At 45.2% G+C, this 10,510-nt stretch overlaps 4 protein-coding genes across 4 annotated transcripts; 3 read left to right on the top strand and 1 right to left on the bottom strand.

Annotated features, from left to right (window-relative positions):
- The first annotated feature begins 224 nt into the window (after positions 1-224).
- On the top strand, positions 225-1,274 carry LOC117791901 (antigen 5 like allergen Cul n 1-like). Its single transcript, XM_034631837.1, has 3 exons — positions 225-383; positions 445-854; positions 917-1,274. Exons 1-3 carry the CDS (start codon positions 270-272, stop codon positions 1,152-1,154), a joined length of 762 nt encoding a protein of 253 aa, XP_034487728.1. The 5' UTR covers positions 225-269; the 3' UTR covers positions 1,155-1,274.
- A 542-nt stretch (positions 1,275-1,816) lies between these two features.
- Positions 1,817-5,624, top strand: LOC117791799 (coiled-coil domain-containing protein 39). The gene is made up of 5 exons (XM_034631683.1): positions 1,817-2,197; positions 2,393-2,540; positions 2,612-4,420; positions 4,668-5,198; positions 5,263-5,624. The coding sequence occupies exons 1-5, from the start codon at positions 1,946-1,948 to the stop codon at positions 5,370-5,372; spliced, it is 2,850 nt and encodes a 949-aa protein (XP_034487574.1). The 5' UTR covers positions 1,817-1,945; the 3' UTR covers positions 5,373-5,624.
- Positions 5,625-6,255: 631 nt separating this feature from the next.
- On the top strand, positions 6,256-8,083 carry LOC117791592 (zinc finger protein 2). Its single transcript, XM_034631382.1, has 2 exons — positions 6,256-7,418; positions 7,482-8,083. Exons 1-2 carry the CDS (start codon positions 6,302-6,304, stop codon positions 8,006-8,008), a joined length of 1,644 nt encoding a protein of 547 aa, XP_034487273.1. The 5' UTR covers positions 6,256-6,301; the 3' UTR covers positions 8,009-8,083.
- LOC117791591 (RNA polymerase II-associated factor 1 homolog) lies at positions 8,021-10,004 on the bottom strand. Its single transcript, XM_034631381.1, has 3 exons — positions 9,827-10,004; positions 8,799-9,765; positions 8,021-8,734 (listed from the first exon to the last, which is right to left on the bottom strand). The coding sequence occupies exons 1-3, from the start codon at positions 9,898-9,900 to the stop codon at positions 8,093-8,095; spliced, it is 1,683 nt and encodes a 560-aa protein (XP_034487272.1). The 5' UTR covers positions 9,901-10,004; the 3' UTR covers positions 8,021-8,092.
- Between the last annotated feature and the right edge of the window lie 506 nt (positions 10,005-10,510).

Here is a 10,510-nt window from a genome sequence, read left to right as displayed (position 1 = left end):
AATATTTATTACAATGAAAATTAGAATTTGGGAATACAAAGCTGAGTAAACATACCAATAAAGTTCAACTGTTTGCTTTAATTTCTGGATTAGCGATTTTTCGGCATTAGGGATTAAGTTGAGTATTACACAAAAGGTCGGAATATCCCAAAGTATAAACACAGTTGTTACACGATGCCAAATGTTTAATTAGTAACAGATCAAACAAGATTTGCAACTATATAAGCGAAGACCTTCAATCTACTTGAATCAGTTAAGTTTATTCCAAAATGTTGCGATTGTTTGTCTTCAGTGTGATTTTGGCAGTAGTCCTTGGTCAGGACAACTACTGCTCGAAGGAACTGTGCGGCAACGCCAAGCACATTGCATGCCAGAACAATGGAGTAAGTGCTGCATGTCTACATACTTATTAAGATATTACATGACAACTTATCCGCTTTCTAGGCCTGGTCTTCAAGCTGCCCGCAAACTCCGGCACCATTCCTCATCAATATTAACCAGACTCTATATCAGCACATTTCGACTGCCCACAATGTGAGACGCAACCGTTTGGCACTCGGAAATTTGCCCGGCTATAGCGCAGCCAGGCGTATGGCCACCGTGCGCTGGAATCCTGAGTTGGCCCTTTTGGCTCAGCTGAATGTCAAGCGATGCGTGCAGCAGCGGGATGCTTGCCACAATACCAATACCTTCTCGAACAGTGGACAGAACGTGGCATTGATTACCTATCCAGGCGACTGGACAACCAAGCCGAACCAGGAGCTCGTTACACAGGCCATACACTCCTGGTGGCTGGAGTACGCCAATGCCAACATGGCAGTCATCAATAGCTATCCCAACAACTGGACTGGAGCGTAAGTAACATTCATTCTATAATGCTCATTCCCTTCTCTAATTTTATTCTATCTGTCCGCAGCACAATTCGTAACTTTGCTACGATGGCCCAGCAGAGAAACTACGCCGTCGGCTGTGCTGCTGCCAGATACTTCAAGGATAGCCTGAATCACTTCCTGTTCGCCTGCAACTATGCCGTGGACAACGAAGCCGGAGTGCCCGTCTATGTAGCGGGCGTTACAGCCGCTGGTTGTCAGCAGGGCACCAACATAAACTTCCCAGGCCTCTGCAAGTTTGCCGAGACTAATTTCGATGTATAAGCTCACTGAAGTTTAACAAACACCAACAAAATTCCATGTATAAGATCACTAAATAAACACTAGTATGATCATTATAAAATTACTAAAATATCACAAAAATAAAAATTACGAAAAAGTAAAGCAATCGTTTTAATATTTCCCAAGACTTGTAGAGACAAGACCTTACAGGTTAGAGATCTTAAGAAACGGAAGCTTCACATAAAACTTTTTGAAAAATGTTGGTATGAAACCATGATAATAACTTAAAAAAGTATTTATGTAGTACGATTCCAAGAACCCAAATTAGAGGGAAATCATTGAATCCGGTCTTTTTTTCTGTTAAAAAAAAACTATCACATTATTATTGTTCAAGGTAGAGCTTTGATGCTATTTTTTCAGTCAAATCTTTCCCAGTTAAAAGTTCAATTACGGTAAACAAATTAAAAACCGCGGACAGCGGAAGCTCTAGAATTTTTAAATATGCATTAAAAATCTACAAAATATTTTTTATTCCACATGATAAACTTTAGGAAAGAAAAAAAATCCAAATGTTAAAGTTTAATTTAATAGACGCATTTTTATTGAAATATTGAATATGGCTTCCGGTAATAGTAACAACCACCTAATGTTACCCTGGACAGCACAGAGAAACTTATCAATTTAGTTGCCAATGACAATCGGGTTGTTTATTTAATATGAATCTCAAACATTTAAACTCAAAGCTCAGTCAAAATATATCCAGCCTGATATATTTGTAGCATATAAATACTTGATGCAGCCGCTGGATGAGGTAAGCTGGAAGACTGGACAAAATGAATAAAACGGATGACATGAAGAGCTCGTCCCTGGACGAGTTCAAGCTAGAGGCAATGCGCTCCATGGGCTGGGCCGTGGAAGCGGATATACCCATGGCCAATGCCGAGAATCTGGCGATACTCCAGGATATGGTGAGCATGCGTGCCGAGAAGTTTGATCTGCAGCAAAGGATCATTGCCCTGGATGAGCGCGACAAGGCAATTGAGCGTCATAAGCGTAACATTGAGGCCACATTGCAGCAGAATATGGTGAGTAGAAATGGGAACAGGGAGTGGGATTAGGGAGTGGAGATTTGGTAGTGGGATTAGTGGTGGGAGAGTAGCATTAGGGATTGGGATTAGGCTTCGGGTAAGTGGGATTTGGGATTGTGATAGTTTTTAGATAGCGGGATTAGGGTTTGAGATTAGCTATACAACTACTACAAACTGCTACTTTTTGGCCAGACTTTTTTCAACTCGGTGAAGAACGATGTGATCAAGGAGGCGCATCGCACGCAGCTGGTTATCCTGGAGCGCAACAAGCTCAAGGAAGATCTGCGCACGAATCAAAGAGAGCTGGCCGAATACACCGAATACGCGGAGCACACTCTACGTAAGTCGGACTCTCTTCTTTCTTCTTTTGCCCCGGTTAGTACTCATCCAAATGGATTAATTCAATTGCAGGTAAAATTACAAAAAACAAACGTGAAATCGATGATCTGACGAAGCGCATCAAGACGGCCAAGTCGAGTCTGGTCGATTGGGCCGATGCTATGGAGGATGGCAACAAGGGTTACCTGCTGATCGATAAGTATTATCAGGATGATCAGCAAAAGGCGCGAGATTTGAATACAAAGCGTCAGCTTCTCCAGGCGGACATTGACAAGCGGCGTAAGATTAATGTCCAGCTGTATGATGAGCAGACAACGCTGGAGAAGAATCTGGAGCGTACCGCCTGTCTGTATCGAGCGGCCCACTTGGAGCGCCGTCAAATGGTGGACACGTGGAAGCAGGCGGTCAATCAAATGACACAGCGCGAGATGGAAATCCAAAACAGCGAGGAGGAGTGCATCCAACTAAATGAGAGAGCGGTGAGCATGGCTGCCAATTATCGAATTGCCAACGAGCAGTTGAACGATGTCCTGGAGAATAATCGTGTGGTGGAGCAATCCATCGAGATTCTCAATTCGGAGAATTCCGATCTGAAGAATGAAATCACACGTCTAGCGGATGCTGCACTGCTAAAGGAGCGCGAGATCTTGGCACTGCGCCATGAGCTCGAGAATCTGTCCAATATGGTGCACTCGCAGCGTCTGGAGAACCGCAAGCTGGTGCTGCAGCGCGATACCAAGCATTCGGAGATTGCCAACTATGAGGACGTGTTGAAGCAGGTGGAGGCACGCCTCAAATCCATTGAGGACAAGGCGACCGATGCCAACCAGCGTCTCCAGATCCTCGACGAGATGATGGAGGGCGAGGAGCAGGCTCTCAATGAGCTGAACAAGCAACAGCAGCGCTGCAACGATCTTCTCTATCGCACTCAGCGCCAGATTGCCGATCTGCGGGATGAGGAGAAGACCATCATAGTACAGAATTCGGCGCTCCAATCCACATTGCTTGCTCTCTATCGCAACCATCGGCAGTTGGAGAGCGAGCTAAAGCGGCAGACGGAAATCCATTACGAGATGTCCTTTAAATATCTTCAGTGTGAGCGTCGTCTGGCCGATTTGCGTGGCAAGAATTCCGATCCCGAGACGGAGGAGCGCAACCAGGAGATTCTCGCCCAGTTGGAGCAGAACTATGCCAAGTTGCAGCGTCGTCTGAGCTCCACAGAGGCGCAGAATAAGAAGCTCAACTACAGCATGAATGCCCTGGTCATTGTGTACAACAGCGATGGCAAGGAACTGGAGGTGGTCAAGTTCAAGATCAAGGAGGCACAGGTTTATTGCGAGGGCACCATCAAGCGTCTTCGCATGAATCGCTACGAGAATTCCGAGTTCATTGTGGAGCTCAGTCTGCTCAAGATGCGATGCAGTGATCTACAAAATGTGATCGAAAGCTGTGTCAAGGGCACCTATAATCTCAATCAGCATCGACTTGCCTTCCAGCGCATCATCAAGGATCGCTTTGTGGAGCTGCGCAGTCAACAGGACATTTTACAACTGAAACGCAAACATCTCAACGATGAACTAAGCACCTTGCGTGCCGATCTTGGTGATCGGAAGAAACACATTGCCGCCATGCGAGCACGCTTTGAGCTCACATCCGCCTTGTTGGGCGTCAACGAGGATGGCACCGTGATCACCGCCACCCAGCTAAAAGTGGAGAATGCCCAGGAGCGACAGATGCTCGCCGACGAAGGCGACGCTCTTAACAAGAAAGTTCTCAAGGCCGAGAAGGAGGTTATTGCCCTAGAGAATACGTTGCGTCAGTTTGATAAATCCAATGACAATTATCGCAAGAATTTGAAAACCTATGAAGACAACTCAAAGGGTAATTATTTAAAAAAATACATTTTGAAAAATCCAACATATTGTTTTTATACAAAAAGTTACCTATAATTGCCATTTTCTCTGGTTATAAAGTGAAAAAACCACGTTTCAAAAATTGTTTACCGGTTATTTCTTTAGATACTTTAATCAATATCAACATAACTGACATAAAAACGTTCAGTTGAAAATTGAATACTGTGCTCTTTGAAGGTAAAATCTTCCAACTTTCTTTCTTGTTCTAATTACAGATGAACAGCGTGCCGAGGAGGAGCTGAAGAAGGTACAGGAGCTCTATTGTAGTGAGCTACAAAAGCTGAAGGTGTTACGCTGCAAGGCGGAGCGTTACGAGGTCAAGCAGGAAGAGCAGAAAATGGAACAGGAGGAGCTTATTAAGCGATTGGAGGCGGAAAAGCAAAAATGCATGGAAGATTCCGAATCACTGGCAAAGCTAAACAAGGAGCTGCAGGATCAAAAATCCAAAATAGATCGAGCTAATCGTGAGATACAAAATTTAATGAAAGAAATTAAACAAAAAGCTATTAGCAGTGAATATCTTGAATTGTTTGAGCGTGATCTCAGTCTTCAGGAGCTGGAGAATCGTAACAGAAAAACTCTTAACCTCTTGTCCGACATGGCGAACAGCGATGAGGATGGACCCCAGATAATACACTACATGTTAAGCAAAGGATTGAAGCTGCCACAACATTTAAAGCCCACTCGCAGCTGCATCTCCTCAAAGACTGGCTCGTACTCCTCTCTGGATTGCTATTCAGTAAAGGGTATGTATCAGTCATGTACATTATTGTATTATTAACTTGACTTTATAATTCTTTTTTACTGTAGGTTACAGTGCACGCTCCTCGATCTCTGATTTAAGTTTGGGTAAAGGGGATGCTCCTTCGGCTAGCATCAGCGTTGTCTCACTTGATTTTCCCAACAAAAAGAAGAAATGAAGGACTTCAACACTGAGAATATGAATCCTAAGCGACCTCCACACGTGTTTGGCCAGCGAACTGTTTACAAACCGAACATCTAAGCAGAAACATCAATAAACAGCGCGAAAAGGAAAGCAACTCAGAAAATGAGAGCAATAAAAATAGATCACAACAAATAGCTGACCAAAAATCAACAAGAAGCAAGAGATTACAATACACCTACCTTTAAAATATCTGCTCGAGTATAAATACCGGCCAATAGTATGCAGCTAGTGAATACCCTTAATGGAGAACAGAACTCGGTCAATCTACAAAATAAGACAACAACAATTTGTGGAGATTTCTGCGGAAATTCCCTAGAAATAAATGTATTATTATTTTACAAGTTTTTTGCTGATTAAAATGTTAAATGAGCTAACAAAATGAAAGTGGAACATTTAGCGATTATTCTTTCAATTTTATAAATCTTTCAGACCAACGATGGAACAATGTACACCGTATTACACTTTGATTTCGAAATTTTCAATTTTTAGGCATAGCAGATGCCCCAAGCAAAAAATAAAAAATAAAAACAAAACAAAATCAAAACAAAGCCCCGAGAGAGAAGTAACAACCCAGACGATGAAGTGGACAGCTGCTGCTTTTTTTCGGCACTTTTCGGATTTTCGAAATTGAATTTCGGTTTTCAATACTCTCGCAATATTTTTCATTATTTTCGTTTTCGCGCAGAGACCGAACAGCGCAACGTTGTCGTGTTGTCGGCACAATTTTTCAATATTTTCGTTGCAAGTATTTTTAGAATTACATTTTTGTGAGATAGAAAAAAAATTCTTTTCAACTTTTGTCGGTCAGGAATGGTCTATAGGCTTCACAAAAATATATTCCGCTACATTACTCGAGTACTGTGGATTAAAGATTTGACTGTGTTTCCATCATATTGAATTGCAATGTGCTCCACATCAGTGCTGTGTCCATTGTGTGCAGTTCCCAGTTTCAACAGCATCGATGCCCTCCAGCAGAGGCTGATCAAGGCGGCCAATGGACCACTGGCCTGTCCATTTCCGCACTGCAAGGAGCTCTTTCTGGGCCTCGACAAGCTAACGATTCATCTGTTCAGTCACACCAGCTTGATGAGCACATCGGAAACAGTTCCTAAGGTAGAACCTCCACCACCAATAGCAGCAGCTGTCGCGACTGTCGCAGTCACTCCGCCTCCTGCGGCTACAGCCTCCAAGAGGCGTGGCAAAAAGTCACGTGCCAAGACTGTGGAGCAACCGATGCCAGTTGCGGTGATGCCAGTGACACCTCCGGCCAGATGTGAGATCTGTGAGTTTAATTTTCGCAACGATGAGCTGCGAGACATTCACATCCGCCTGGTGCATGAGAATGGCGAGGGAACGGAACAGTCGGCGGGGCAACAGCAGCAGGAGCCCTACAAGTGTCATCTCTGCTCAAAGACGTTTCGGATGAAGGGTTCGCTGCGTGTGCATCTCAAGGTGTTGCACACGATTGGCTGCACCAGCAGCAGCAACAACAACATGGCCACTGGCAATGGCAACATCATAAATCCCACGCCCAAGATTAGCATTTGTGATCGCATTCGGCACAAGGAGGCAACAGCATCCAATGGCAGTGTGATCACACCGAGCATCAGCAACAACAACAACAACAGCAGCAGCAACAACAACACACAACCGTATGCCTTGAGTGGCGCTATTTGTATGCTTAAACAGGAAGTCACAGCAGCGACGGACTCGACGCCCACATCCGAGTACGGCAGCACGCCCAAGAACTGGGAGTGCGATGTCTGTGCCAAGCTGTTCACCACCAAGTACTTTCTAAAGAAGCACAAGCGACTGCACACCGGCGAGATGCCCTATACGTGTCAGTACTGTGCCCGCACCTTCACCTTTCAGCAATCCTACCACAAGCATTTACTCTACCACAGCGAGGTGAAGCCGCATGCCTGCGGCATCTGTGGACGCGCCTTCAAGGAGCTGTCTACCTTGCATAATCATCAGCGCATCCACAGCGGAGAGAAGCCCTTCAAGTGCGAGGTCTGCGGTAAGATATCCCATTTCTGGATTACAGTGTTCCTTCGTTTCAATTCTCGTTGATCTTCTTCAGGCAAATGTTTCCGGCAGCGTGTCTCCTTTCTGGTGCACACCCGCATCCATACCGGAGTTATGCCCTACAAGTGTGATCAGTGCCAGAAGACATTTCGCTATAAAGTATCCCTTCGCACCCATAAATGCGCTGTTGGCTCGGATGAGTCGCAGCAAACTCCCGAGCAGTTGATTAAAGCCCTTTTGGAATCCAATGCGGCAGTGGACACGGTGCCGACAGCTGCATCTGTGGCCAGCACAGCGCTTGTCGGCATTCACATGAACGGCGGGGATCAGGAGGCGCTGCTATCTCAAACCATTGATGACATTGTCGTCGAAAGCTGCCAGAAACTGGGCATTTGTGGTGTGGAGCCACAGCAACAGTCGCAACCACAGCCCGGGATCATAAACAACAATAATGTGCACTTTGATGGCAGCAACTCACCATTGCAGCAAATGCAGAATCTCCGTCTCTACTCGCCGCAGCAGACGGATCAGCCCAGCTCGGATGGGGAACTCTTTCGTCGCTTTCTAATGGACGCCACGTGAATCAATTAAATGTTTTTCGGTTTTATGTGACCAATTTGTGTATTTGCCTTAAAGTATATTATAGAAATGTTGTAATTAGTGTAATTAATCCTCGTCGGAGCCGCTGCCGGAGCTGGAGCCTGAACCACTGGGCGAACCAGTGCGTGACCGGGTGGGCGAACGTGAAGCGGACCCAGAACGGGAGCCAGATGGACTGCGACTGCGTGATTTCGACTTGGATTTGGCCGGACTAGGCGAACCACTGCGGCTGCGTGACTTATGGGAACCGGCTGGTGTCTTGGAACGTGAACGTGAGCCACTCGGCGAGCGTGAGCCAGACTTGGAGCGACTGCTGGCACGTGAACCGGAGCCGCTAGCTGAACTGGAGCGGCTGCGACTGCGCGAACCGCTCGCTGCACTGCCGCTGGCGGAACCACTCCGGCTACGGGTGCGAGAGCGTGAGCCACCCGAACGAGTTCTGGAACGTGATTGTCGTTCACGCTGCTCCTGCTCGTCGGCGGCAGGTGTTGAGCTACCAGCAGCTGCTTCAGTATCATCCGAAGACTTGGATTTAACAGCAGTATCAGCTGTCTTATCTGGTACAGGTGCAGACTGCGTTTGCTCATCATCCACTTCCATGTCATCATCATCCTCCTCCTCCTCTTCCTCGCCGGGAACCTCCAGCTGACGTTCACGATACCGCTGCATACGATGCTCCATGGCATCAAGCGGACGATGCTTAACCACCTATGAAAATTCAATTGAGATGCTTATAAATTGGAACAGTTAACAAATTATATGTTGTACTAACCAGTTTGGTGTTGTTGGGCTGTTGTCCGACCTTGACGCGACGCTTGTTGAGACGGACACGGGTCTCCAGCTCGTTGTAGTAGATGCCATCGGGCCGCATGACAAAGAAGTAGTTCTCCTCGTAACCCTTGGAGGCCTTTGTCTTGACATTCCAGTTGTATTCGCGTGCGATTTTATACTCGTATTCTTCCTCCTCCTTATAGAGTTCGCCAGCGATAAAGTCGGTGCGTCGCTTCTCTAGCGTTGGCTCTGTGGGTAAGAAGTAAGCGACAAACTGTTCGCCGCTCTCGTCCATCACACCCCGAATCATGGCCTGCGACATTTCCTCCAGCTGGGCGGGCACATTTTTGCCCAAAGGCGCTGGATCGCTGTCGAATATGACCTGGGCACATGGATATTTCCAATTGGTGAAATCGGGGAATATGGGTAGCACCTCCACTGGCACCACATTCGGCTTGGAATAGTGTTTGGTTATATCGTTCTTTGTGTCGCTGAATGTCTTCTCGATGGCCTTGATCTGTGCATCGCGATCCAGATAGAGAGTCTCCTCGCGCAGAGACTTCTTTACATTGTAGCCCACCTTGGCCTCAATGTTCTCCAGATTCTGAGGCTGGAAGCGCGTTTGTTCCGTCGAAATGTATTCGGATTTTCGCAACCAGGACACTGTGCGCGAATGCTGACGTGAACGCACTGAATCCGTTGGCGTTAGCGTCTCCTCCTCCAACAACTTCTCATCGGCCGGATCCAGCTGTGACATCGGATCCGCCTGGTAAAGCTCCCGATTGATCAAGTCCACCGTTACTCCCAAATCATGTTCCGTCAGCACATCGTATTTGAAGTTGCGTTCCAACGAAGTCGGATTGTACTGCACAAAGCGATTGCTATCAAACGGATATTGCAGGAACTTCAAGTCAAAGGGTATATCCGGCAAATTATTTCCATATTTGACGCGGCAAATGATCTCGGACCTGATTTAGGTTTGTGGGTAAGTTAAGTTGCCATTGATGTTGCTCTTATTGCATTACTTACTTTCGTTCCGTTTGCCGCTGCGGTCGCTTTTCCGCAGCACTGCTGACCGCCGAATTATTTATTGTAGGCGGCATTTTCTTTTATTATTATTTACGCTGCTTTTTTTATTCGTCGGCAACTAGAGCTGAAAAAGTTAGTGTCAAATGTTGCCACTCGACCCAAGGGCTGCCACCATGTTAAATTCACTGATCTGGCAATATGCGCCACTTTGGCTCAAATTACAAAATTGGTAACTTAACAAAATTTTCCACCTATTTTTGGCTAGAATTTTTTTAATTTTTGCAGGGCTTTTGTTGTAATTTTTTGCATTTTATAATATTTTTTTAGAATTAAATATGTAACTTCTCTTCTTTAGGGATGAAAGGCCTCAAACCTTCATTAAAATTTTTACCTTAATTTTGTCCAATTTCGAATTTTAAATTTTTATCAAACTTATTAATTTTTTATTGGTTTTTGCGTTTTTAAATTTTAAATTTTTTTTAATGATGGGCGACAAAAATTAGTTGACGATCGATATACATTTTTGTCGAGTACACACTGCTTGTCGATATTTTACCCTCACGACTAAATTAAGTTCGATATCTATCGTGGTCATTTTTAGAATATATATTTATTTTTGTACCAATTTCTATTATTTTTGTGCAAAATTTTAAAAATTTGCATAATAGTTGTCGACATTTTATT

The sequence above is a fragment of the Drosophila innubila genome, assembly GCF_004354385.1.
Source record: "Drosophila innubila isolate TH190305 chromosome 3R unlocalized genomic scaffold, UK_Dinn_1.0 2_E_3R, whole genome shotgun sequence".
In the NCBI taxonomy this organism is placed as follows: Eukaryota; Metazoa; Arthropoda; class Insecta; order Diptera; family Drosophilidae; genus Drosophila; species Drosophila innubila.
The sequence above is the reverse complement of the archived record's forward strand: the minus strand, read 5'-3'. Positions and strand labels throughout refer to the sequence as shown.

Coding starts and splice junctions, on each gene's coding strand:
- LOC117791591 (XM_034631381.1), bottom strand. CDS start 9,900: ATGCCGCCTACAATAAATAATTCGGCGGTCAGCAGTGCTGCGGAAAAG. Junction 9,766..9,826: donor CAGCGGCAAACGGAACGAAA/GTAAGTAATGCA, acceptor AACCTAAATCAG/GTCCGAGATCATTTGCCGCG. Junction 8,735..8,798: donor AGCCCAACAACACCAAACTG/GTTAGTACAACA, acceptor GAATTTTCATAG/GTGGTTAAGCATCGTCCGCT.
- LOC117791901 (XM_034631837.1), top strand. CDS start 270: ATGTTGCGATTGTTTGTCTTCAGTGTGATTTTGGCAGTAGTCCTTGGT. Junction 384..444: donor TTGCATGCCAGAACAATGGA/GTAAGTGCTGCA, acceptor TCCGCTTTCTAG/GCCTGGTCTTCAAGCTGCCC. Junction 855..916: donor CCCAACAACTGGACTGGAGC/GTAAGTAACATT, acceptor ATCTGTCCGCAG/CACAATTCGTAACTTTGCTA.
- LOC117791592 (XM_034631382.1), top strand. CDS start 6,302: ATGTGCTCCACATCAGTGCTGTGTCCATTGTGTGCAGTTCCCAGTTTC. Junction 7,419..7,481: donor CTTCAAGTGCGAGGTCTGCG/GTAAGATATCCC, acceptor GATCTTCTTCAG/GCAAATGTTTCCGGCAGCGT.
- LOC117791799 (XM_034631683.1), top strand. CDS start 1,946: ATGAATAAAACGGATGACATGAAGAGCTCGTCCCTGGACGAGTTCAAG. Junction 2,541..2,611: donor ATACGCGGAGCACACTCTAC/GTAAGTCGGACT, acceptor ATTCAATTGCAG/GTAAAATTACAAAAAACAAA. Junction 4,421..4,667: donor CTATGAAGACAACTCAAAGG/GTAATTATTTAA, acceptor TTCTAATTACAG/ATGAACAGCGTGCCGAGGAG.